General features: G+C 45.5%; 1 protein-coding gene across 1 annotated transcript; it reads left to right on the top strand.

Moving 5' to 3' along the window:
• The first annotated feature begins 287 nt into the window (after positions 1-287).
• On the top strand, positions 288-23,869 carry ABRAXAS2 (abraxas 2, BRISC complex subunit). The gene is made up of 9 exons (XM_088476885.1): positions 288-427; positions 6,327-6,417; positions 6,527-6,563; positions 12,579-12,645; positions 13,740-13,930; positions 16,137-16,256; positions 20,855-20,939; positions 21,023-21,137; positions 22,105-23,869. The coding sequence occupies exons 1-9, from the start codon at positions 356-358 to the stop codon at positions 22,488-22,490; spliced, it is 1,164 nt and encodes a 387-aa protein (XP_088333011.1). The 5' UTR covers positions 288-355; the 3' UTR covers positions 22,491-23,869.
• Positions 23,870-27,806: the final 3,937 nt, after the last annotated feature.

Genomic DNA, 27,806 nt, shown 5'->3' with positions numbered 1-27,806 from the left:
AATAATATTGGGAAGGATCATCAATAACATAGTGGTCTGTGCGGATATGTCCCTATATTCCTATGCAGCTGAGGGGTGACGCTGGGGACTACAAGTCCCAGAAGCACAGTGGGCAGCCTGGTAGCACAGACCAGCTGCGGGGGTGACTCTGGGGAGTACAAGTCACAGCCACCCAGTAGGCGGGCAGGGAGGGACTAGTGACTTGGGGGCGGGGCGCGGGACTCCACCCACATCACGACACTATCGCCTTGTAGTTACAGAAACTACAACTCCCAGCATCCCTGCTGGCGGCGTGCGTGTGACGTCATGGCAGGGCGGCGGCGCGCTGCGCGGGGGGAGGGAGCGGGTCACCATCATGGCGGCTTCCATTTCGGGCTATACGTTCAGCTCCCTGTGTTACCACAGCAGTAACAGCGTCTCGGATCACGTAAGTGGCGAGGGGGCCTGGGTGTGGTGCGGGGAGCCTGCGGGACGAACCGGGAGCAGGTGTCTGTCAGGGGGAGGAAGTGGCTGGGGAGCTGTAGTGTCACTGTGAGTGTCAGGGTGTGGTGGCGGCTCCTGTTCCCCGCTGTGACCCTGCCAGCCTGATATCATCCCTGTGTACTCTGCCATAGCTGTACTGGGTATAGGGGGCCTCCCAGGCAGTGTGTTGTGTATAGGGGGGGACTCATAGTCAGTGTGTTGTGTATAAGGGGGCTTCCCAGTCAGTGTCCTGTGTATAGGGGGGCATCATAGGCAGTGTGCTATGCATTATGGGGGGCTTCCCATGCACTGCACTATGCTTAGTAGGGGGTCCTCCAAGGCAGTGCACTATGTATGGGGGGAGGGGAGTGGACCCTCTCTCAGGCAGTGTCCTGTCTGTAGGGGGCTTTGCCAGCAATGCCTTGTGTAGATGTAGGGCCTCACCGGCAGTGTCTTATATATATGGGAGGCTTTGCCTGCAGTGCCCTACCTATAGGAGTAATGGTATGAAGACCCAACTGTCTAATTCCGGCAAGGGTCAAATGACAGTCGTCAAAATCCTGACCCCTGTCATTTTACCTACGCTGGGAGCCCGGCATCCCGATCAAAGGTAAGCCGGGAGCGGACAGCCGCCCGGGGGGGACTTAGGGTTAGGCAGCCCCCCGGGAGGGTTAGGCTAGGGGAAGGGGAGGTTAGGGTTAGGCACCCACCCCCGGGAGACTTAGGCTTAGGCTGCAGGGAAGAGGGAGGGTTAGGCACTTGGGGGGTGGGGCAACGTTAGGGTTAGGCACCCCTACGGGAGGGTTGGGGGGGAAGGTTAGCGATACTTACCTTAATTAACGATCAGGATTTTCACCCTTGCCGGTCTGCCGCTGTCAGGATTTGGCTGTAAATCATACTGATTCTGCAGTAATTTGCTTCACCATGTCCTATATGTGTCCTATTAGTATACTGATGATGGTAAAGAAGTAGTACACAACATGTTTACTCAGTACCCGGTACAGTACATTTATACATCTGACATGAACCCTGACCTCTTGCAGCAGTGTCTGTGATGTTTTTTCCTGTGAGCTCATTCAGGGCACTCATCTACCCTTCCTTTCAATAACATCAGCAAAAGATAAAGGTAAGGACAAGTAAATGGGGCAGTGACAGGGCGGGGTGGGGCCCAGGTATAAGTGTTGCTCAAGTCACAAAGTCCTGCAATCTCATGATGGTTGTGTTTCCTGATGGAAGTTGCTCTGATGAGTAAATTGGGAGTCTGTTAGTGCCAGAGAATACTCCTGGATCTGTAGGTGTGGCTTGCTGGTTCTACAGTTAGATTTACGTAAGGTTGGTAGGATAGTAGGTTATATTTGGACTGTATGTTGAAGAGAGAGACACTGACATGTTTAGCAAATGGTGCCTGTTCCATTCGTAAGGCTTTTACCATGTAGCTCATGGGTCAGGTGGATGTTCTTTGGCCTGTAGCTAACTTGTCCGTATACACATGGGGTTTGCTTCCGGCCAGTCCAATCAGGCTGAAGGTGAACAAACCAGTGTGCTGTTCTGTTATAGTGTGATTTGATGCAATACTCACGCTTTAGTTAGTACCTGTGTTTCAACTTGCTTCTGTAACTGTTGCTGCATTATATTAATGACTGCTCTGGTACACATAGACAGCCATCTCTGAGCTGCTGATCGCAGGCCATCTCTTGGTGTATCTGCACAATCACGTAGACATTTTATTAGTAGATATTTGGGCTGGAATATTACTGTTGCTGGCGGGGTGAGGAACACTGGGTGCTTATAGACCTTCGCCAGTACACTTCTCTACACACAGCACTCTACAACTGCTTATCACAGGTAAAGTTATGCAGTTTGCGAGCAGGGAGTTTAAAAAGGTGGCCAGCACGAGCTGCCCCATGTACCCGCACTCCAGTGACCTAGATGAAAGTGCAGTACGCTCAGCCAAACGTCTACTTGAAAAATGTTCACCTGATGGCACTGATATTACAGTTCAGCGGTGCTTCAAATATATCATCCGGACATGGTAGTCTGAATAGTCAGGAAGCTGCAGCTGTTCCTTAGGTTGATGAGCTCTGAGGGCCTGATTCAGAGCCGGACGCTCTGACCAGAGCGCTCGCTCTGAATCAGGGCCCTCCTACCTAAAAAAGGAGCGGCCTCCTGGCCGCTCGCATAGCTGTGGGTGACCACCCACAGCATATGCGAGCGGCCAAAAAGATGGTCGCAATGGTCGGGCTTGCGATGAGACCCTGCGGTAGGGTCTCGGTGACCGCAAGCCCTGGAGTGATTTTGGCTCTATCAGAGCCAAAATCACTCCCACTGACATCACTAGTGATGTCAGTGGGGCGGACCCAGACGGTAGGCATTCCCATGGGAACGCCTCTGTCTGGCAGCCACGCCCACCGAAGGGGGCCTGCTGTCACTCACCATCGACAGCACGCCCCCTTTGGTGCGAGACTCGCTGTCCAGGTCTCGCGCATGCGCACGACGGAGCTCCCTCCTTCGTCCGCATGCGCATTGGGGTCTGAATGACCCCCTGAGTGCGCTACATGGTTTCAATATCACTGTACATTGTGGACCAGAATAAAGATTCCTGTGCTTTGTGTTTGGTAGCCACAGGGCAAGGCTGCCCTTGGCATGACTATTGGATATTGTTCTCCTGGAGGACTTTTGGAAAATTAACCCGGATCCCGACCGTTAGAGTTGAATCGAGTCATATATGGCAAATCACTGGTAGCTTGCTAATAGTGCTAGTGTCAGGCAAATCACTGGTAGCTTGCCAATAGTGCTAGTGTCAGGCAAATCACTGGTAGCTTGCCAATAGTGCTAGTGTCAGACAAATCACTGGTAGCTTGCCAATAGTGCTAGTGTCAGACAAATCACTGGTAGCTTGCCAATAGTGCTAGTGTCAGACAAATCACTGGTAGCTTGCCAATAGTGCTAGTGTCAGACAAATCACTGGTAGCTTGCCAATAGTGCTAGTGTCAGACACATCACTGGTAGCTTGCCAATAGTGCTAGTGTCAGACACATCACTGGTAGCTTGCCAATAGTGCTAGTGTCAGACACATCACTGGTAGCTTGCCAATAGTGCTAGTGTCAGACAAATCACTGGTAGCTTGCCAATAGTGCTAGTGTCAGACACATCACTGGTAGCTTGCCAATAGTGCTAGTGTCAGACACATCACTGGTAGCTTGCCAATAGTGCTAGAGTCAGACAAATCACTGGTAGCTTGCCAATAATGCTAGAGTCAGACAAATCACTGGTAGCTTGCCAATAGTGCTAGTGTCAGACACATCACTGGTAGCTTGCCAATAGTGCTAGTGTCAGACATATCACTACATTCTTTTAAATTCTGAATTCTCTTCTTGGATCACATACACTTCGGACAGGAAGTGCATCACACCAAGCTCAATACTGTCAATGATACCCCACAAGGGTTATAACATCATGACTAAATACATGGAACTATTAAGGCAACACTCGTGAAGTAAAGCATGGCCGTGCCTAGATAGTTGAATATCTGACCTCCATATGTCACAACGGTCACTGTACTTGTGTAGTCAATGTGGGCATTTGGAGTCGCTGTGCGTAGGGTGCTTTGCGACAAGACATTGCATTAAGCACTGGTGTCAGTGTATATCTTCATGTGACTCTGTTGTTGTGTGGGACTCAGAGTTTAGTGATTTTGCCTCGCTCTGTTATGAAGTCAATGCTCACACAATATTTGGTAGGTTTTTGTTCTAACTCCGTCTCCACCTGATTTACTCTGTGTTGCTGTCTCTCTCTGTGTGTGACATGGTAGGCTTAGGTACTTGCCCATGTAGATCTGTAGCATTCACTTGTTTCCTGCGTTGCTTGTTAAAAGCCGGACATTTCTGCCAGTCAGGTTAGTGGTGCCCAGTTCAGTCAGTGTTGGTGTGTGCCGGATGGTGCTTCTTTCCTTACCTCCTTTATGCATCTCTCTGGCTGTTTGTTAAGCATACATATGTTACTTTTTATTCTTGTTTTCTTCTTCCACAGTAACTGTGTTTGGACTGTAACAATATGTAGTCTTCATTCTAGAACCCTGCACCTGTTAAAACCCGTGCAGTTCCTCTTTTCTGCCTGGGGTGTCACTTTCTGCTTTTGCTGCTTCTAGCACACTCAACAAACTGCTAAAGCTGCTTATCCACTAGCCGATATTTTGAACGATAAAGATATCGTAATTGTTCGTTATATCGGCCAGTGGTTATGCCATCAACGACCAGCGATGCATGCTTCCGCTGGTCTTTGACTACTTCGTACCTCGCCTGAACCTGCTGTCCAACCTGACGATAACGTCAGGTTGTGCACCGTCGGGGATGAGGGAGGGACACACTATACGGTATCGCTCATGGATCAATATCGTATAGTGGATATGCGCCTTTACTTTCAGCAGCTTGTGTGCTAGAAGCACCAGAGCAGAGAGCAACGTCCCAGGCAGAAAAGAGGAACTGCACAGGTTTTAACAGGTGCAGGGAGGGTTAGGGTTAGGCTGCAGGACTGGAGGGTTTGGCTGTGGGAAAGGAGGGTTAGTGGTAGGGTTAGGAGAAGGGTTACCTTACTTACCTGCAGGCGTCGGTATTGCAACTGGCGGCAATGTGTACACTCGGATCGCATACAGAACACATCTACACTATCTATAGGGGGTTTCATAGCTAGTGTTCTATGTGTAGGGAGGAGGACACCGTTTCAGTACTATGTTGTTGTTGTCACTGTCACTTCTATGGTGGAAGCTAGAACATATAACTGTATGAATTAGTGCCCTGCCTATTGCGGGGGGCCTCGGAGTCTGTGCCCTTACATCTGGGTGGGTGCTTCATAGGCCTATTGGTTTCCTCAATCACTCATATATGTGGCGGTGGCTTCATTGGCCTGTTAGTTACACCAAGTCGGTACCGATTATGGAAGCACACAGGTTTAGTGTACTTGGTATTGGTTCTATATCTGGATTGTAAGTTCTCAGAACATAGGCCCTCTCTGACCTGTCACACGTTTTCACTTTATCAACCTTGTAGGAGATGTTCCATTTCAGTGCATGATTGTTATACTGACTGTACAACGCTGCAGCTGTTTGTGGCACCTTACAGATAAGGATATAGCAGCAGGATCAGAGTGTTACTCTATTTGGTTAAGAGTAGAGATGAGCGGTTCCGTTTTGGCTCTGATCTTCCCGCCAATTTCAGATCTCAGAATGAGGCAAAACTTCATTTCTCGGACACCCTGTCACAGATGTCCATTAAAGATGAAGTTTAGCAATGTTCTGAGATCCGAACTAAAACTGAACCGTTCATCTCTAGTTAAAAGCATGTTGCTAAACTTTGCCCCTCAGGGTGAAATTACAAGTATTTATTTACTTTTCAAATAAAAATGACATTTATATTCAGCTCCCTCTCTGAGTTCTTTGTTATTTTTCTTTATTATTTTCCCCTTATCTGTAAATATTGACAGTATATTATATGACCTCCTAGTATATCTGTCCTACTCCACTGATCTTACGCTGGGCCTATTTGTTTCTGGAAGTGGGCCAAGCTGTGTGGAGTTTGTATATTCTCCCTGTGCTTGCGTGGGTTTCCCCTGGGTGCTCCGGTTTCCTCCAACACTCCAAAAATATACTGTCAGGCTAATTGGATCCCACAAAAAAATTAACCCTAGTGTGTATGTGTGTGTTGATGTGGTAGGGAATATAGATTGTAAGCTCCACTGGGGCAGGGACTGATGTGAATGGACATATATTCTCTGTAAAGCGCTGCGGAATATGTGTGCGCTATATAAATAACTGGTAATAAATAAATAATACAGAGTTTAGTCATGTCATTGTGTTACTTCCATTACAGGAAGGCTTCCTAGTTGGGGAGGTGAGACAGGAGGAGTCTTTCTCTATAAGTGATTCTCAGATCAGTAACACAGAACTGCTCCAAGTTATAGGTAAGTTGTTTTTTTTGCAGTATATACGTCTGCTGCTCTTCATGTGCCAATGCTTTTGTGTATACTGTTCTGTAAACCTTATTTTAGCTGATATTTTTTTACTTTTCAGAGATCCATAGGCATGAACCCTGTACACAACTTTTCAGGTAGCTATTTTTATTGTGCAATATTTTACCATTGAGATTTCCTTTTGAATGCTATGATTGCAACATAAGATGGGGTAGAATTGTATTATACATTTTTCAAGCTCTCTAATTTACATTGTAGTAAGAATTAATATTATTATTATTATTATTGTATTTGACGAAGTTAACTTGAATGTTCTCTGAGAGAGGTGGTTGTCGCTTCCAGTCCTCGGAATGATGCCATGTGAGTGAGAGTCTGTCCTGTGTAAATACCACCTTAAGTTATAAGAGCTTCCTTTTAGTAAATGTTCTGCCAGATTACATTGTGCTGCAGGGGGCTGTGCCTGCAGACATCTGGCTAAACGCCCCCATACTGTACATCAGCAATTGATTGCAGCAATCGTGCAATTTGCAATCGATTGCGTATAAAAATCTTTCCCTTTTTTCAATCGATTGCAGAATTGCCACAATTGATTGAAAAAGGGAAAGATTGTGTATAAAAATCAATTGCTGATGTATGGGGGCCTTAATTCAGCAGTGCTTCTTAGTATGTAACAGATATCTAAATCTATACTGCAAGTATATAAAGTGCTAGGAGAAACATTTGTGGCTGCATTTAAATGTTTCTGGAGATGATTGGGATAAACCCTTGTAGGTGTACCATCTATTTTACCCTTGCTCACCAGGTTTCCTGCATAAAGCCCTGTTGCGAGTACTTACAAATGAATTTCACAGAGTACACCGCTGATTAAACTACAACAATACCATCTTGGCCATACCATATTGGCTCTTGGGGGTATGGTTTTTTTTCTTTCATAGAAATTTGCAGGATATCCGCAAATTTCAAATTCAAGTATCCCCTGGATGTATCTAGGGGGGGGAGGGGGGGGGGGGGGGGAATGCAGTAGTTATTGATACAGCTGCTGCAATCCCCTGGCCTCACACACACCCCCATAGTTTTTTCTTTGGTGACTACTCTTTGTGAGATTTACCTTTGCGTTCAAAAGCCCGGCCCCTGTAACGAGCGTTATCTTTAGGTGGCGTTGGCCATTGTAGCCTATGAGCTACCTTCAGCACAATTTGCTAAGGGAACTTCAGCAATGGCCGCTCGCACATGTTAGGTCTCATGACCGCACATGTACAGGAGCAAGGCTAGCCCCCGGTTTAAGACGAGGAGTGATCACTTTTACATGTTAGAGAGCACCTGTCCTTGAATCCGTTTTTAAAACATTCTGGCAATATATAATTTGTAATTACAGCAATAAGAAATTGATTATCGGGCCAAAAACATGGTCATTAATAAATATGCCAAGTTCACACCTGGTAATCATGGCAGTGATGTTGTGTAGTTTTTATTGGGTCTGGAGAGGAAACACAGAGAAAGTCAGGGAGCACCTACTGTACTTGCTGAGGTAGCTATTTCAGACAATTGATCCATAATCAGTGAGTGGTCCTGAAGTGATCCCATTGTTCTGTTCTCATCCATTAGAAATAAATCTTATCGGGTGACAAAGTGGCAGAGGTGCATATAGATATTTCACTTCTACAGGATAAGCAGAAACTTAAGAAACGGATTGGGAAGACTGAAACCCATGTTTCTACTCTTGAGGATACTGCTGCCTCTCTTACAGCGCTGTTGACCTCCCTGGAATCTCAAATGGTAGTACGTTAGCATAAAACGGTAGACATGGAGGGGTGCCTCCTCCTTAATAGCGTTCGCTTGATTGGTTTGCCCAAGAAGACTGAATGTAATAATCCTGAACATTTCCTGGAATCCTGGCTAGCTACCGTCTTTGGGCGAGATTCCTTTACCTCCAGTTTGCCGTTGAACTGGACTTGGGAGAACCTACAAGGAAATTCATTGCTAAAATTCTGCACTACAGGGATCGTGATACCATATTATGACTTGCCAGGAACGAGGGGATACTGCTTCTTGGCTCGACCTTCAGGCTCTGACATGGAACGGTTCTCCAGAATGAAAATTCTCTACTTGAGTATTATGTTTTGATTGTTGTGCATTTCTGCTTTTCTGTTGCCTATGTATATTGTATTTTATTGTAGCTTAAATTCTGATTTCTACATTTATTTTATCTGTTTTGTGGGCAGGTTCTGAATTCAAATGATTCTTTTATTGACATTGTTTTTATTTTATGTCTGGAGTATTGTCTGCTATGTTTTTGGATGGTCCTTCCTTGCTGTTTACTTCAAGGCTGATTTAGTCATGCTCCTAAAGCACACTGGTGTGTAGCTTCCCATAAATTATCTTCTCATTTTGTTTTCTACTTGGATATATATTTAATTTTTCAGGTTGAGTTTGTTGCTAGGGCTTAGGTATACGTTGGTTGGAGTTTGGCATGTAGGGTGGGGCGGGATGGGCAGTTGGAGGTTTTCTTTTCTTTTTTTTCTTTGTATGTGTTTACATACAAAATGTAAACACATACAATGTGACATTGTTCATTTACTACTTTGCGCAATACAGGTCTTTATTTTATTATTGGGGATTGTAAAAGACCCACGGTCCCCCTTGTTCCTTGGTTGTCTGAGATTTAGCATTGTGGCTGTTTTCTGTGTGTCTTCTTTACTGTATATGTTGAACCTTTTTTCTTGGAACTTACAGGGTCTTTAATGACCAGATAAAACCCTCTATTGGTTTTGGCCAGGTCAGGGACCATGTTCCTGGTATTGTTTGAGACTCACTTGGTGGGGAATCAAACCCTCTCCCTTTAAAATATCCTGGGTGGGGCAATCTTAGGTACTTGTGTACTTCACGGACTCATTGCAGAGAGAACCCAATGAATGTTTTAAATGGTACTTGTGTACTTTACGTACACAAGTACAGAAAGTTGGCCCCTCGCGGGCTCGCTACGCTCGCCACAAAGTTATATTCCCCTCTATACCCACTAGGATGGGTAATGACGCTGGACACTGGCTAATGACGTCAGGGTCCTCTCTGTGAAGGGGATTTAGACATTACCATGATTGATAATGAGTACGGACTCCATGCAGAGAGAACCCGTGTCCTACAAAGTACACAAGTCCGTAAAGTACACAAATACCTAATCTTATTCTATGTTCCATTCTAGTTCTAGGGGGGTGTCTGTTCTTATTCATAAGTCTTTATGTTCTGTCTGACTTAAAGTACAGGTTGATCCTTTGGAAGGTTTGGCTTTTCTCAGTTCCATGCTTCCAGTTTCTTATTGGCTGTTTGTTAGTTTTTTTCTGCGCACCTTGAGGTTGGCTCATTGCCCCATCTATGGCAAAGTCTCTGATAGCGATGATATCTAAACCTGGTAAGGGTACCGCCCAATTTCCCTGTTTTCCTCTGATATTTGATTTGATTGTTGTACTCCTGTCCCAGACCCTGTGTAAATGGGTTTGTCACTGAATCCTTTTCTTTAGGTAGAGGCACAAGGCAAGGCTGTCCCCTCCTCTTGCCGTTGCCAATCAGTCGTTCGCTTGTGCGTCTCCTGCTATCCGTAGGCATATGGTCTCTGGTTGTGAGGAAAAACTTGTGTTGTATGAAGATATGTTGTTGTTGTTTGTGTGATATACAACGCTTCCTGACGTCTTTTGGCAATTGTGGAAAAAATTATTTGGGGAGGGGGGGGCATACGGATTAATTTGTTTTCCCTGTCCGGTTTACTTTCCCTAAGCCACATTCCTATGATTTCTCTTTTACGATGGTGCTTACAATTAAAGTACTTAGATATTCAAATTACTTATACTGCTACAGGAAGTTTCCCTTTACTATCCAACCAAGGTCCGGTCCCGTGTGTGGCAGCGGCTTCCTCTGTCAGTTGCGGGTATTCTCCGGTTTACCTTCTTACTTCCTTGTTTTCCTTAAGTTATGTGACTTCTCTTTTTATTAGGGGGAAAAATGAAGCTCACATTGCCTGTTGTCGCCCTGGGGAGATATGGGGTTATATTATTTGGCTACTCAGATGGTGTAACTTCGAGAATGGGTTGACTCATGCATCAGGCTGGTAGCCCGTTTAATCCGCTTTGTTTGCTAGCTACGCCCTCCCTACGGTATTGGCAGTCAGTGGCTTGGATTTTGAATGACTCTTATAGATCTCTGTGCTCCTCCTATGGGGTAACCACTCTTTTTCTGAACTTCTTACTCTTGATCGCAGGTCCCTCTTGTGGGGTGGGAACAGTATGTCATCTTTATCAGGATGGTATGCTCCATTCCTTTTCTCGGCTTAGGGTTGACCCTGGTCTTCCGAACAGTATGTTTTATAGATACTTGCAGCTCCACCACACACTCTGTGCTCAGTGGGGAAGGGGCTGACCTACTTATCTCTGAGTAGCCTCTACATACTTTGCTCTGCACCCTAGCTTCTAATAAGCGTATCTCTTCTTTATACTCCTCCTTGGTGCTACATTTTGGAGATGGAGAGTTACAATTTCTGAGACTATGGTGGGAGAGTGACAGACGATGACTGGACACTGGTATTTGGTTCCCACCCATGTGGCCTTAGCACATACCTGTTTTCAACAGACTCCAGTGCGTCTTGCTAAACTTGGGCGATCTACCCCTACCATCTGCCCTAATTGTAACGCCCCAGACTTTTTTTAACCCCTGTATCTGTATTTTCGGCCTCGGCCTTCAAGATTATTTTTAATTAATTTTTGCAGCTAGGGGTTGGATGGCTTCACAGGCTAGGGGTTGGATGGCTTCACAGGCTTCCGTCCCTTGATGCCTGGATTAGATTGAGACTTCTGCTGTTTCTTACAAACTCTTTGTTAAGTCAAAAAATGTCCTGCTAAATTTGATAGTGTAGTCAATCGTCTTGCTTTGCCCTAAACCTGAAGCTCTAGAGTTCCACCTGGTTGTTTTCGCCTTCTCATTCACTTTTTTTATATTTGGTGTTTTTTTCTTTGTTATTCTCAGGTGATGTTTTACATTTGCTTAAACGGTTGCGTTTGTACCTGATTTTGTTCTTTACATTTTGCCATTACACATGCAAGTGACTTATTATTCCTAATTTATTATTTTCTTGTATGCTTTGCTGAGCTTTTGAATTTGTTACTGTTTCAGTTCTTTAATACTTCTACTGACTAAAACTCTAATTAAAAATAAATAAAGAAATCTCATATTTATAAGGCATATAGTGGCGCATGCAGCCTGAAGATGATGGCGGTAGTTGTATGTTGTTGTTTGTTTTTTTGGGGTTTTTTTTTTTTTAATCGACAATATACTTTTTTTTTTTTTTCCTGTGCTCGGCCCAGTCACTGAATGGCTGGGTCTCGTTTTATGTGGCCATTTATGTATTGGGCTGAATTGCAGAATAGCACTGCATGTGACCAGCTTAACTATCACCTTTTAGTTAGTCCGGTTTATAATGTTAGATGTACAGTGTGTTTTGGGGTATATTTGTAGTATTGCACAAACAGCATGAAAACTAACTAGAGAGGTTTTTACATTTTAATTTTATCTATTTGTGCTCTTTTTAAACTAATCACTGTATCACAAGTCCTAATTGTTATACAATCAAAACATTGAGTAATAAAACGTACCGTTGTATTACTGACGTAGGGCCCAATTGTATGCAAACCCGACGGTTTACGTACAGATCGAATGGTTGCATGTGCAGGATCTGTACTGCAGAGAACTGTCGCCGTGCCCTCTAAGCCATATCATGACTGACATAATGTGGCTACTTGGGGGCGGGGAGAGTGGTTGCGCGTCGGGCCCATTTTCTGGGCGTGCTGAGGGCAGTCTTCCAGTCCAGCATCAATATTACTTTCCATTTGCCAACTCTCCAGAATTTCGGGGGTTCTCCCAGGTGCTTACTTCACTCGGGGGTCAGTCATCGTGGCCACGTCCCTCACTGTGAAGTATCAGAGGGCACTAAAACCCCTTCCACACCCCTTCCCAACCCCGACTCTCTCTGACTCCACAAAAGTTGTCAAGCACGCAGTACAAGTGTCATAGTTTGTATGTGTAGGAAATGGTCCCATATATATTTTTTTATGTTTGAATAGTATAGTGGTTTAGTAGCCGTTGGTAACTTTTTGGTTTTATCCTGACAGCTTCTACGATTACGCGGGCACCGTCAACGAGGAAAGTCTGGATCGAATTCTCAAGGACAGACGGAAAGTATGAATCGCTGTTTAATAACATGCGTGTTCCATGAATGGTATATTCCAGGATCTATGATTTGTTTAGAATGTATAAGTAACAATTATATTATGATGATCTGCTGTAACTTATATTTGGTGCTTTTGGTAACTCTCATCAGATGATTGTGACGTAATTAATGAAGACTTCTCTATTATAAGGAACTACTAACCATAACCTTTGCTGCTATGTTTACTCTCCGTTAAAATTATATAGTAGAAAATAGGAACGAGAACCTTGATTCCTGATCTTTTTGGTAGTGTGGGCATAATACAAGAGGCTGCCTTATTGTGGGCAGGAACTTGAGGTTAATATGTTTTGAGTTGGTTTTAATCTCATGCAAAGCACCACGTGACCAGAAAGCAGGAGCAGCCATCCGATGGCATTACCATCTGAGAGAGAGCACAGCTGACTTACTCCAGCATGGAGTAATACATAATCATAGGAGTGCACTGCGCATATCCTGAGTGGGTATTGGCGGCTGTTGGCAGGCTTTCAACCTCAATCAACCACTAAGGATTGCAACTGTGGTGGGTGGAAGATGTTTGGAGGGAGTGAGGGGTGAGGGCTTGTTATTGCCATGATGGGGAATAGAGGGGGGGAGCATTGGGATGTTTGGTGTAGTATGGAGAGCTGTGTGGACGACTCCTGGGTGAACCGATGCCAAATGAATAGTTTTGTACAGTGGGCTGTAGTACAGGACAGGCAGTGGAGTGGGGCAGTTTCTGTGTATTCACATGAATCAGTTTGTATGTAGGTAGAACCTGATTTCTGAATGAGTATCCTCTCCCTGGCACTGTGTACAGTGGGCTGTAGTATGGGACAGGCAGAGGAGTGGGGCAGTATCTGTGTATTAGGAGGTATGTACGTAGAACCTGATTTCTGAATGAGAACCTCCTTTTCCTGGCACTGTGTACCGTGGGCTGTAGTGTGGGACAGGCAGAGGAGTGGGGCAGTATCTGTGTATTAGGAGATATGTAAGTAGAACCTGATTTCTGAATGAGTGCCTCTCCCTGGCATGTTGCTTCTTCTTGATTTTTGAAGACAACATAATTTCTTTTTGTGTTTGGCAGAACGTGATTGGCTGGTACAAGTTTCGGAGGAACACCCAGCAGCAGATGTCCTATAGAGAACAAATTTTGCACAAACAGCTGACTCACCTTCTTGGGGTGCCCGACCTCGTCTTCCTGCTTATCGGCTTCATTTCCACTGCCAACACCTCCACTCATGCCTTGGAATATGTGCTTTTTAGGCCTAATCGCAAGTAGGTGCAGTTGTCATTTGAAATTAATATAAACCGTATTACACAGAGCAAGCTGCAGTAGAACAATGGTATCTTAAACAAATAATACCGTAGGCATAGACACTCAGAATAACTGTGTATTTAGAAGCAATGGGATAGAGGTGAACGCGAGTCATGTTTGCCAAAGGATCTTGCATGTTTTCAAACTGAGCGTGTTCCTGAGCTGGGGGTATGCAACCACAGGCGATGCCAAGTCGTACACAGCTCTCACATCTCCACTTGTTGGTTAAGGGGCCTAACTGAGGTGGTAACTGGCGTTTGCAGGTAGCCGAAGCTCAGTGATGGCGTGTCCGTGAGATCGAGGGCTAAGACGAGCCATGTGTATGCGTAATTACCCCTGTTTTCAGATGGATGTTTTGCACCAGGCATTGGGTTTCTGCAAGTGCTCACTGGTGATGATGACTGCTATGGAACCAAGTGTACGGATAGGTGTGGTGCTGTCACAGAGTTGAGTACAACTTTGCGTATGGGCGAATATCTGCAATTAGTTACATGCACGCAGTGCAGGAGCTGTCATGGATGGATTACGTTCAATTCTGCGTTAGCCCCAATATGTGAATTAGGGATGGCCATCGTTGGTGTCACAATCGAAGGTCATCCATTACGTAGTTGGTAACCATCGATGGCCACTTGGTATATTGCCATCGATGGTTACCAACTACGTAATGGATGACCTTCGATGGTTTCACCAACCGATGGTCAGCCCTGTTCTTTGACAGAACCCGTGGGCGAGGCTTTGCGAGTGCTGGGGCAGAGCTATGTTCCGTGTCCAGGCACCTTGTAAAAAAAAAAAAAAACGATTCAATTATGCTGTGCCATCGATAAAGGAAAACCATCTGGTTCTCCCCATCGATGGTAAAAAGCATTTAACATCGGCCATAAACCATCGATGATTATGAACATGTGAATGTTCGTTTCCACCTTCCACACTTTGGGGCTAATTCATACCTGCTCGCAAGCGGGTCGATGTTTGCCCCCTGCGCATGAGCGAGAGCCGGCCAGCGACGGGCGATTCGTCCCGTCGCTACGGGTCTCGCACCAAAACGGGGCGGCTGTCGATTGTGATTGACAGCTCACCCCGTTTTGGAGGCGGGCAGGGGGAGTGGCTACACAAACTGAGGAACGCCTGCCATTTGTGGGAGGCACCACTGACATCACCAATGATGTCAGTGGTGAGCTTCCTGCTCACCATGACATCTCGTCGCAAGCCCCAATGGTCGCAACCATCGCGACCATCACTTTGTCACCTACAGCTTAGCGAGCGGCCCGGAGGCCGGCTCCATTTAAAAAAAAAAAAACCTCCCTGATTCAGAGCGAGCGGCGTCCTTTGTGCGGGGAAACCACTTTCCATACTTCACTGTAGTTCCTAACTCACTACTATTAGTACAATACAGCTGGACCTCACTACTTCCAAGAAGATGGGATCTCTAGTGATCAGCTCCTGTAATGATATAAGGAGGAGAGAGAGATGGGAAAGATGGTAGAAGGATAGCTGTCTTCTGGTTGGACAGACATTGCATTAATACAGAAGCCCGATACCCCTTCTTTCCATGTGCCAGATTCTCCTGTGTTCATGGGTCATTCCAGATGCTGAGTAGCTGAGGCCCCCACCAATAGTCTGTGTCAGGACATGCTCAATGGGGGTAGTAATGCAAATCGGTGCCCATAACGTCCTCACAGAAGAATGAATTCCCAGCACCTTTCACTAGCTCCCACTGAATTCTAGGAATGATGGTAGAGCTGAAAATGATGAAGGCAAACCTTTCAAAGGACAGTAAGGATTACACTAGGTCTCCCTGCTTGTAAAAGGCAGCTCAACAAGAAACGGGTGTTTACCTTGAACTAACCTCTATATACACTAATTTCCTCTGTATGTGACTCTGGCGGAGACTCTTGCTGGATAGCGATGAGTGTTTGTTGTGAGAGCACTTAGGCAGCGTCATCGCCTTTATTGCTCTGGGTGCGGTTTCTGTGGAACCTCGTCTCCCTGCTGTGCAGATACCTGCTAATGCATCTATGGCAGTGTCCCAATGTCTGCTAGGTACGGAAAGTGCAGAGCGCACAGTCCTGTGATAATGTACTAAGATGCTCGATAAATGCTGTGTCAGTGATCAGGCTGTTTTTATTTGAAGCATTAAATGTTTTTTTTGTTTTGTCTTCTGTCCAGGTTTAACCAGAGAGTCTCGCTTACAATTCCAAACTTGGGCACAACCAGTCAGCAGGAATATAAAGTAACATCAGTGCCGAATACCTCTCAGAACTATGCCAAAGTGATCAAAGAACATGGGTCAGTACGCACATTGCAGTTTGATGGGATGTGTGCTATGATTCTAACTCCATCTAGTAACACCTAGGAGTATATTAGTGCAGTGAATCTGTGTCTCCAGAATTGCAACAGTGCCACATAGTGGTCAAATACTCACATGACATTACCAACAGAGTAAGCGTTACAGGTTGAGTTTCCCATATCCAAAATGCTTGGGACCAGGGGTATTTTGGATATCGGAATATCTTTAGTATGGGACCCAAATCTAAACACAGAATGCTTTTATGTTCTATATACACCTTATACACACAGCCTGCAGGTCATTTTTTTTACTATATTTTTAGGCATCAAAAAAAAGTCTGTGTACATAAATGAAATTAATTTGTTTCATATACACCTTATACACACAGCCTGAAGGTTATTGTATACTGTATTTTAATGATTATTTGCTTTAAATTAAAGTTTGTGTATATTGAACCATCAGAAAGCAAAGGTTTCACTTTCTCAATCATACTAAAAATATTCCGTATTTCTGAATATTTGGATATGGGAGACTCAACCTGTACCATGAATTAAGGGTGCGTTTCCCCTTGGTTTGTGAATGCTCAGTCTGGCTCGATGCGTTTGATTTTCCTGATTAGATTACCGCCTATGCTGTGTAGTTTACAGCTGGTCATATACCGGGAAGCCGCCGCTTGACTTTGAGCTGCAGTCACTCTGGCTGACAGTGGGCGGAGCCGTTGTCTTAAACCTCAGCTAAACTTGCTGGATGTCCTGATCAGTCGACCTGCCACTAATCACGCTGACCAGTATCGCTATTTAAAACCACAACAAAAGGGAGAGAGAGGTGAGTAACCTGGAGGCTGTTCATCCAGACTTTTAATTCAATAGGGAGATATTTATGTTGTCCGGACAACCTCTAAGAAGCTACAATTTATAAAACCTGGACTAAGTCTGTATTATGGTCCTGGAACTTCTTGTCTTCATTTATAATTGAAGTCCATTGTGGATGTTCCTCTAATCTGAAGCCCCTCCTTTTGCTATAAACTGTGGACTCTACTGAATATTTGTCTGAAGTCTACCACTGCTAAATGATCAGAGATATTAAATGTGGTTGTATTCACACTGCCTTTATTAATGTAGTTTCATGATTGTAGATATATTGTGTACAAAGAGAAACAAAATTTTACTTTAGATTTATGAGGAGAATCCAAACAGATACATTGTGTTCTGAGTACTCATGGGCTCCTATATAGGATTTTACAAGTGCTTGTTTGTTTATATGTACACTACCGTTCAAAAGTTTAGGATCACTTAGAAATGTCCTTATTTTTGAAAGAAAAGCACTGTTTTTTTAATGAAGATAACATTAAATTAATCAGAAATCCTCTATACATTGTTAATGTGGTAAATGACTATACTAGCTGCAAACGTCTGTTTTTTAAAGGAATTTCTACATAGGTATATAGAGGCCCATTTCCAGCAACCATCACTACAGTGTTCTAATGGTACATTGTGTTTGTTAAGCGCGTTAGAAGACTAATGGATAATTAGAAAACCCTTGAAAACCCTTGTGCAATTATGTTAGCACAGCTGAAAATGGGTTTGCTCGTTAGAGAAACTATAAAACTGGCCTTCTTTTGAGCTAGTTGAGCATCTGGAGCATCACATTTGTGGGTTCGATTATACTCTCCAAATGGCCAGAAAGAGAACTTTCATGTGAAACTCGACAGTCTAGTCTTGTTCTTAGAAATGAAGGCTATTCCATGCGAGAAATTGCCATGAAACTGAACATTTCCTAAAACGGTGTGTACTACAAACAGGCTCTAACCAGAGTAGAAAGATAAGTGGGAGGCCCAGGTGCACAACTGTGCAAGAAGACAAGTACATTAGTCTATAGTTTAAGAAATAGATGCCTCACAAGTCCTCAACTGGCAGCTTCATTAAATGGTACCCACAAAACACCAGTGTCAACGTCTACAGTGAAGAGGCGACTCCGGGATGCTGGCCTTCTAGGCAGAGTGACCAAGAAAAAGCCATATCTGAGACTGGCCAATAAAAGAAAAAGATTAATATGGGCAAAAGAACAGACATTGGACAGAGGAAGATTGGAAAAAAAGTGTTATGGACAGACAAATCGAAGATTGAGGCGTTTGGATCACGCACATTTTGCAATGCCATGCCATACCCTGTGGACAGCACTTCATTGGAGCCAATTTCCTCCTCAAACAGGACATTGACCCAAAGCACACCTCCAAATTATGCAGAACTATTTAGGGAAGAAGCAGGCAGCTGGTATTCTGTCTGTAATGGAGTGGCCAGTGCAGTCACCAGATCTCAACCCCATTGAGCTGTTGTGGGAGCATCTTGACCGTATGGTACAGAAGAAGTGCCCATCAAGCCAATCCAACTTGTGGGAGGTGCTTCAGGAAGCGTGGGATGACATTGCTTCAGATTACCTCAACAAATTAGCAGCTAGAATTACAAAGGTCTGCAATACTGTAATTGCTGCAAAAGGAGCATTCTTTGATGAAAGCAAAGTTTTAAGGACTAAATTATTTAAAATAAAAATCATCATTTCTAACCTTGCCAATGTCTTGACTATATGTTCTATTAATTTTGCAACTCATTTGATGAATAAAAGTCAGATTTCATGTAAAACATGAAATTTGTCTGGCCAATCCCAAACTTTTGAACGGTAGTGTATAACTTGCTTAAATATGAATAAACTGAATATTTTTTTATGCACAATCCTGGCTCAACATATTTATCAATACACAGAATAAGGTCAGCGCAATCCTTATATCCTTTAGCTATTTAATTCTTTCTTTGCGGGTAATACAGAAACCCTCTCCTGGTTTGCCGCAGACCTTTCTCTATTCTTAATTATGTACCCAATTAGCGATCTATTGGAGATGAACTACTCGGTATACCCTGTCTACTGTGCATTTAGACTTTCTTGGCGCTAATTTAGACCTTAATATTTGGTTTAGTCTTGAACTATTATGTAGTTTGTTCTACTTGTCTTTGCAATTTCTGATTGAAGCTTTTGGGTTGGTGGTTGTTGGAGTATTGTGATGGTGAGTGAGAAGAATTCCTGAATAAACCCATTTTGTTTCCATGATGTTAGAAAATTAAAAAGGGAAAACGGCAATAGGGCTGAACGCTTTTCCCTGCCATTGTATTGTTCTGTTTAAGAAAGTGGTTTCATTTTATTGTTATGAATAGATATATGGATATTTTTTTTCTATATGTGTACCCTTTCCCTTCCAACTTTTTTCTTATTTGTTTTGTTTTACTCTGTTTAAATTAGTTAAACTTAATAAAAATGTAATATTGAAAAAAAATATATATATAGAAAGTGGTTTCAGTGAAAGCGGTTGGAGCCAACAGATACTGTTGTCAGGGCCGGATTAAGGGGGGGCGACAGGGGCGGTCGTCCCTGGGCCCCCACACACTGAGGGGCCCCCACTAGCATCGGTGCACTGTCTGCGCCCGCCACTAGTGTCCCCTCCGCTAGTGTAGTGTAGACAGCGCAGTGAGCGTGGCCACACTACACAGTGACATACACACATCCGGCGGCGGCAGCTGTGTGTATGTTACAGCAGCCGATGAGAGTCGCACAGACTCTCATTGGCTGCTGCACAACGGAGGGAGCCGGCTGGAGCTCACTCATGAGCTCCGACTTCGGGCTCCCCCCGCAGCGAGTGATAATGGGAGAGACATCATGACGCTGATGTCTCTCCCATAGTGCAGTGGAAGAGCCGGGACTCAGAGGCGGGTGGCGTCAGGTAAGTTGTGATTTTTTTTTTTTTGTATGTGCATAAGGGTGGGGGGGGGGGGGTGCTATAGGGGTCACTGTATAGGTGGGCCGCTTCATGGGGGGGGTTGGTTTCTAGGGTCAATGCTTAGTGGGTACAACTACTGGCCCCACTGTATAGGAGTGGTCTACTACTGGGGGCAATAGGGGGGAACCACTACTGTGTCTGTGGCACTATATAAGGGACCACTACTGGGGGCATTAAATAAGGGGGACCATTACTGGGGGCACTGCATAGGGGGGTCCACTACTGGGTCTGGGGGTACTGTATAGGGGGACCACTACTGGGGGCATTATATAAGAGGCAATGCATAAGGGGCATTACTACAGTGGGCACTGCATAGGGGTGACCATTACTGGGGGCACTGCTACTGGGGACATCGCATAAAGGGCCCCCACAAGTTTGTTGCCCAGGGGCCCCCACATACCTTAATCTGGCCCTGACTGTTGTCAGAAATCAATAGGCAAAGACTTGATCTACTGTTGTGACCCAAATCTAATCCCTGCCACTGCGGCTCTTTCTTTGTAGTCTAATTAAATGGCCGGTTAGATCAACCGAAACCGTGTTACCCCTTTTATTTGGAATGAGGTTATGACTGTTTTCATTCAGAAATTTGATCAGTTTAAATATTGAAAATACATCAAATGTAACAACACATAATGAGATATTAACATAAAAATTACACTTTCTATTCTTCTCTACTTAAAATGTAAAAATCTGTATTGGAAACCATTATATGCCTATATATTACTTAGAGAAGTTTTCATTTACATGCTCTGTTTTTCCTTTTCAATTCAGTACCAATTTTTTTGATAAAGATGGTGTAATGAAGGACATCCGATTAATTTATCAGGTTTACAACGCTTTGCAGGAGAAGGTGCAGGTGAGTAGCCATCATTACCCGGTCCCGTAGTCAGAGCCGATGATGTCACTATGAATAACTCGTCCCATGCGGTCTCATTCCAGGCAGTCTGTGAAGAGGTAGAGAAGAGCGAGAGGATTGTGGAGTCTCACCAGGCAGAAGTAGACGAGCTGCGAGCTCAGATTTGCAAGAGAAAGGCGGAGAAGCATTGCAGGGAAAGTAAGTTCCTCTATCTCCATACAAGACTAAAACCTAATGTGTTTCTATATGTAAATAATGACAAAGTGGTCACCCTCTGATATGCCACCAGTTAGCTGATGTATCTCGATCCAGGCAGTGAGAGGCTGATGGCTTATTCAGCTTACACACAATTAATCTGGACTTTCTTTTATAGGAGAGTAATATCTAGATGACTCATTTCCCATGTGTTTGCCTGCATATAATAAGCATTATTTGTAAAAGAGAACTGTTCCTTACACTCTGCATTGTACAGATGACTACAGTGCTTTAAGAATTTATATTGGCTGTTGGTGTGGGCTGTCCTGTGCACTTGAAGATGCTGTGACTATAATTTTGTGGTCTTTCAAAGCCGTTCACCATGGGGCAGCCTACAGTGTGCTCCCCGCAGTGTACATGTTAAGCCAGTATATGGGTCGTGTACACAAGTACTTCTGCCCTGAGGAACACACACACACACACACGTGAAAGTAAAAGAAACTATACAGCTCTAACACACCATTAATAACATTAATGTTTACTGTAAATGTATAGGTGACAGGTGCTCCCTGATAAATGCTTCCTGCCGGAAAAACACCCCTGTACTTTGGATTCAAATTTTTTGTGGATGATTTATATCAGAATGTAGGCTCTTATAAGCAGGGCCCTCTACCCTCTTGTGCTTCTCCCTACTTCAGTTTCATCTACTTCTCACCACTAGGGCACCTAACACTTGGCTGCTTATGCTCGGTTGCTTATCTGGGTGTTATGGTCGCTAATGTAGCAATATATATTATCCATGTCCTGGTCCTGTATTGTATTGTTCTGTAAGTCGCTTGTCTACAATTTATGTTCTTTGTAAGGAGCTGCGGAACATTTGTGGCGCCATATAAATAAATGATGATAATAATAAATAATACTGTAAGAGGCATTATTATTGAGTTTCAACTGCTGTTTTTCCCTTACCCAGATCTGCGCCAGTCCATGTTAATCCAGACAGAAGTGCCGGCAGAGAGTATGGTAACCTCTGGGGACTGTTTAGGCGCCACCTCTAGGCCACAAGAACTTCTCCCTCCTGCATACTCAGAAGAGAGTATCAGTGCAGACGACGGTGTGGATAGCACACCTGACATGCCAAGGCCGCAGGCCGTGGGGTCCTCTTGCCATCTCCTCCAAGATCTGAAAGACCACGTGACAGTAGCCTCTAAGACACCCGTGAATGAAGACACAGACGAGTCACAAATTGATCACAAAAAGCCACAACACCGTTCAGAACCCCCCGACAGTGAGATGGTAGAGGAGCAGCCTTACCACCCTGCCACTTCACAGCCAGATGGAGAGTTGGCACACCACTGACTGTCCCCCTCATTGCCGAGACCCATACTTGGGATTCTGGCGGTGGAACATGGAATGTAAGCAAAGTGGAGCTGGCAGGGAGTTTCCCAGCTGCCTGTGTGTGGGCTTTCTACTCCCATCAGCTTCCAGCACTCGCTGAGCTCAGCGGAGCTGACAGAGTACACTGAGCTGCTTGTTGTATATCTCATGTATATTTTGAGCCAGTACGGTCAACCTCATGAAGGCGTTGTGTAGATTAAAGGGATAATTAGGTTAACAAGGGAGGAGGGATATCTAACGGGTCACATCCTGGGTTTTGTTTTTTTATTTTTTTTATTTGCTTGAAATCTTTAAAGATTATTTAACCTCAGCTGCCAAAAAGGATATCCAGTGCAGTCAAGGGGGGATTTATTGCCACTGTTCATTCACTATATGTTGATCCATTTCCCCCTACGGTTAGCCCCTTGATATTCCACATCTGATCAGTTCACTCAATTGCACATTATTGCCCTGAGTCCCTCTTCTTTTGTATAGCTGTGGGAATTTCTAGGGTAGTTTTAAATCAACCCAAAGTGTCGGGCAATGATTATATTTGTACATCTCACCTGCTTACTGTGGATGCTGTGAGAGAACCACCACTCCCCCCCCCCCCCCCCCCCCCTCATAAACAACCTTTTAACCAACCTCAACATTAAACCACTGTCATAGCTGTGAAAGCCAAAGTGTCCGTACATATAGGAGGCGCGTTTCGCTTGGAAGTCAGGCTGGACCTTTTTTCGGGAGGGCAGCAGATCCTGACCCTGCACAAGCTCTTAGGACACTCCGCATGCAACTTTACCCTTGAACGACAGCTAGCACCTGGTTCTGTGGCTTTGTCGCCCGGACAATGGATCTTGTTGATGAGCTGCATAGCACTTCCTTCACCGTCTAATTTATTCCCCACATGAAAACATTAACAGTCGCTCCAACTTCTTCCCCTGTCAACTTCTGTGATGTGACAGCGAATACAGTGGTTTTAAATGTTTTAAAATTAGCTGCACTGTTTTTTTGTTTTTTTTTGTTTTGTTTTTTTAATTAATTTACTAAATCGCTTAAAATTTACTGTGACTCTTAAGAAAGCGGCAACTAATACTGTGGACTGAGGTGCTTGATCCTGGAAATGGACATTACAAGTACAGAAGCGGATAGGCGGAGGGTCACTGCTGGCTATTTCCCTGAACTATATTCTTTTCGTTGCTGGCCTGTGGCGCTATCCCTGGAAAGTCACGTTTACTGCCGATTTTATAACGTCTGCCAGGAAAATCCGAACAGAAAACCTGTGTCAGTCTCTGAACGGTGCACAGTTTCAGCCTTAAGACTGGTACAAATCAAACATAATAAACGTGCTTTAGTTTATCGAACCTTTTTCCAGATCATGTGTGTCATTAATATATGCGTATCATTAGATGGGGTCAAGTTTCAGCTTAGGCTTTCTTACAAAGCTTTTGATATGGTAGAATTTGGGATATGATTGTCCACACCAGGCTGCAAAAACTATTTTGTGTGCCGTATAGTCTGTTATAGAGAGACCCTGGTGAGCAGCCTCACTTTGTGGACTGGGTTTCCCATGGTGCAGACAGTGCCCATTCAGTGCAATTATTCAAGCTAACATGTGGCCTTCCAGCTGCTGCAGTAGAACTACACATACCAGCATGCTCGGTCACAGTTTTTCTATTTGGCCATGCTAAAACTGTAGCACAGTGATTCGCAACCTCGGTCCTCAAGGCACACTAACAGTCCTGGTTTTAGTGATATCCATGATTGTACACAGATGGTTAAATCAATATAACTGAGGTACTAATTAAGTCACTTGTGCTCAAGTATGGCTATCCCTAAAACCTGGACTGTTAGTGTGCCTTGAGGACCGTGGTTGGTAATCCCTGCTGTAGCAGGGCATGTTGGGATGTGTAGTTCCACAGCAGCTGGAATGTTGCATGTTGAATATCCCTGCTTTACAGTGTATATAGCAGATGTATAAAGTCACCTGAAGCTTCTTATCCGATTTACATAAATTAGAGGCCGGAAAGGTGTTCATGAAATTTAAGAAGCAGCAGAATCCTCCTCTAGGCATAGCATAAAACTCATCCTGCATTGCAGTAAGACATTATTTAAACTATAATACATAACAAAAAACTAATATACATATATACTGTGCTAAGCAACGGTCAATTGGTGCTTTCTGTAACCAGAAATTCTGAAGTGTAGGAAACAAAGGGTTCGATTCAATTGAACGTGAATTAAATAGCGCCGGGAGAGAGCTCCTGGAGCTATTCAATTCTGCGCGCTATTAGGTCGGAGAATGCCCATTCTTTCGTCCCTCGCGCCTTAAACGGTGTTTAGGCGCGAGAACGGACATCCTCTGACTAAACTTCCCGGCGCGATGCTGTTTCCGCGGCGCTAAGGGCAGAAAACATTGCGCCTGTACTTTTGTGGGATTTCTGCTCACACCCCTGGAGGGATGCGAGAAGAAATCCTTTACAGCGAACTGAATTGAATGGCTCCGGGAGCAGGGGTGTATCTAGGGAACCAAGCGCCCCTGGCAATGTAATGGACTGGCGCCCCCCTATACAGTGCCCCAGTAGTAATCCCCCCCCCCCCCCTATGCTGCATTGCTGCCAGTAGTAGTTCCACCATGCAGTGCCCCCAGTAGTAGTCCCCCCCTATACAGTGTCCACAATATCGGGCACCCCCCATAAAGTGCCCCCAGTAGCGGCCACCCCTTATTTCAGTGACCCCCCACTGTGCCCGGCTTACACACACACAAAGAAAAAAAAAATACAACTTACCTGATCCCCCGCTCCTGACGTGACCGCCGCTGTCCCCTCTGAGTCCCGGCCTGCTCTTCTCCTGCATGGGAGAGACGTCTCTCCCATCACATGCTGCAGGGGGGAGCCGGAAGATGGAGCTCATGAGTGAGCTCCAGCCGGCTCCCTCGGCAGACGACGCAGCAGCTAATTAGAGTCCATCTGACTCTCATTGGCTGGCTGCTATTACAAACACACAGCCGCCGCTGGAGGCTGTGTGTTTGTAAACTGTGTAGGGCAGACCGTTCACACTGCGGTCTACCCTACACTTGTGGGGCCGGGGGACTAGTCCACCCCTTGGCTGCTGGTGGCACTGCCGGATGGCGCCCCCCTTTGGTCGGCGTCCCTGGCGAGTGCCATCCTGGCCAATGGGTAGATACGCCCCTGTCCGGAAGCTCCCTCCCAGGCGCTATTTAATTTGCTTTCAATTGAATCGAGCCCTTTATATGTTTCCATATTGGGCGGTTCGTACACACTGGGCGATATGGTGTCCGACCGCCCGATATGCTGCCCCCCACATATCGCAGTATGGGATCGTCAGCCGCATCGCCTGATCTTACTGCATGTACGCTGACGACCCCACGGGAGCACACACTACACGATGTGCATACACACTACACATTTTTAACGATGTGTCGGAATTGGCCAAATCGTTAAAAATATTGTGTAGGACCCGATTCAGATTTGGGAATAGAGTAAGATATAGCAAGTAACTGTGACCCTGGACAAACCATGTTGCAATACAAGAAGTACAAATACATAAAAACAATTTTGCATGCAGGGTAAATACTGGCTGCTTCTACGTGTAGCCCACAAATGCTGGACAGCTTTATTTTTACACTGTAATTTAGATGTCAGTTTGGACACACCCTCCTAAATCTAACTCTCTCTGCATGGTTTACATCTGCCCCACTTGCAGTGCAGCATGGTTTTACCAAGATGATCAGTTACTTGCTGTTTCTTACTCTATTCCCAAAGCTGAATCAGGACCATATTTATTAAATAAATGCATCTCCCCCACCATTAGTATAAACCGTGTTTCTACTTCAGGGTCCATAGGGGGTCCACAGGGTTGACCTTGGGGTATAGCTGGATCTGGATCCATGGGCACCACGCAGTTAAAGCTTTGCTGCTCCCAGGATGCACTTGGGTCCGTCCTCCTCTATACCCCGCCCCGGCCACAGGCACCTCAGTTTTAGTTGGTGCCCGGCCGGAGTCGGGTCACCCTGCGCAGTGGCGCTGCATAAGCAGCCCCTAAGCTTTATTCTTTATTTTTTTTTAAAAAAGATTTTATTATTTTATTTTTACTATCTTCATAGTGGCAGCATCAGACTGTCCATCTGGACGTCTATGCTGCCGCTCCAACAGCCCCGCTGGCGCTGCGACGCCGGTACTGATCCGGGGATCGCAGCGGGACACCGGAGTCAGTGCTAGCGTGGCTCCGGGACCACCCAAGGACTGCTGCCGGACTGAAGGGGCCAGGTAAGCCGCGTGCAGTGCTGTCAGCGCTGCACGCGGGGATAATGCAGTCTTCTTGCCGCCGGTCTCTGGGGACAGACCGGCGGCGCTAGTAGCGGCGGCGGGCTCCCCCTCTTCAGGCATACCCCGTGTCCGCTGGCCCCCGGGGTGTAAGTACCGGCGGGGAACCGGCTTCCCCGGGGGTTTAGTACTAGCAGGGGAGGCAGCCTTCCCTGCTTTAGCGCTCCTCCCCTCAGCCCAGCGCGCCTTCTCTCATGTGTGCTGGCGTCGCTGGGCTGTAATCTCCTGGCCACTCCTCCTCAGAGCTCTCCGGCGGCCATCTTCCTCAGGCAGCATCGCAGAGCTCCCAGGCAGGCTTCCAGTGGACCAGTCCCCCTGCGTACCTCTCCCCCTGCAAAGGACAGTGTTCGCAGCGCTATAGCCCTCCCAGACACTGAATCTGGGAGGTTGATTGTAGCGGAAGGTGCAGTGAGTATAACGTCTCTGCATGGTATGTGACTTTTGCTAGTGCTGCTGTCTGTGCTTATTTTCTACTTACTGTCAGCTTTTTACCTATCCCTTTCCTTCTCCTACGGCCCGCAGGTGCGTGGGGGAGGGGTGTTCTTTCTGTGTACCTCACTTATATAAATCTACGTATTTGTGAGGTCCGTCACATACTGCGGTGTGCTCCTCAGTACCATATTGTGGGCTGTTTGGGTTGCATACTTGGGAGTGCGTGGGTGTTATACGCCTTACCTCGTTTCGGTGAGACACTTTTTTTGCAAAAAAGTTTGTGTCATGTCTGATGAGGGGAATGAGCGCTCCGAGGCTCCTGTGTTGTTTTCCTGCCGACGCTGTTCGGCAGGGGTTGACTGGGCAGAATTGTCTCAGTACGTTCTGTGCGGGCGGTGCCAGTTGGTACCTGGACCCTCTAAACCACCGGTGGCGCAGGATCCTCCGTGGGCAATGTTTACGCAAGTGCTGGTGTCAATCGCGGACCGACTTGCGGTCCCGACTGCGGCCCCTTCTAGGGCGT

The sequence above is a fragment of the Taudactylus pleione genome, unplaced genomic scaffold, assembly GCF_031769625.1.
Source record: "Taudactylus pleione unplaced genomic scaffold, aTauple2 ptg000198l, whole genome shotgun sequence".
NCBI classification, from domain to species: Eukaryota; Metazoa; Chordata; class Amphibia; order Anura; family Myobatrachidae; genus Taudactylus; species Taudactylus pleione.
This window is presented reverse-complemented; position numbering and strand designations above follow the sequence as displayed.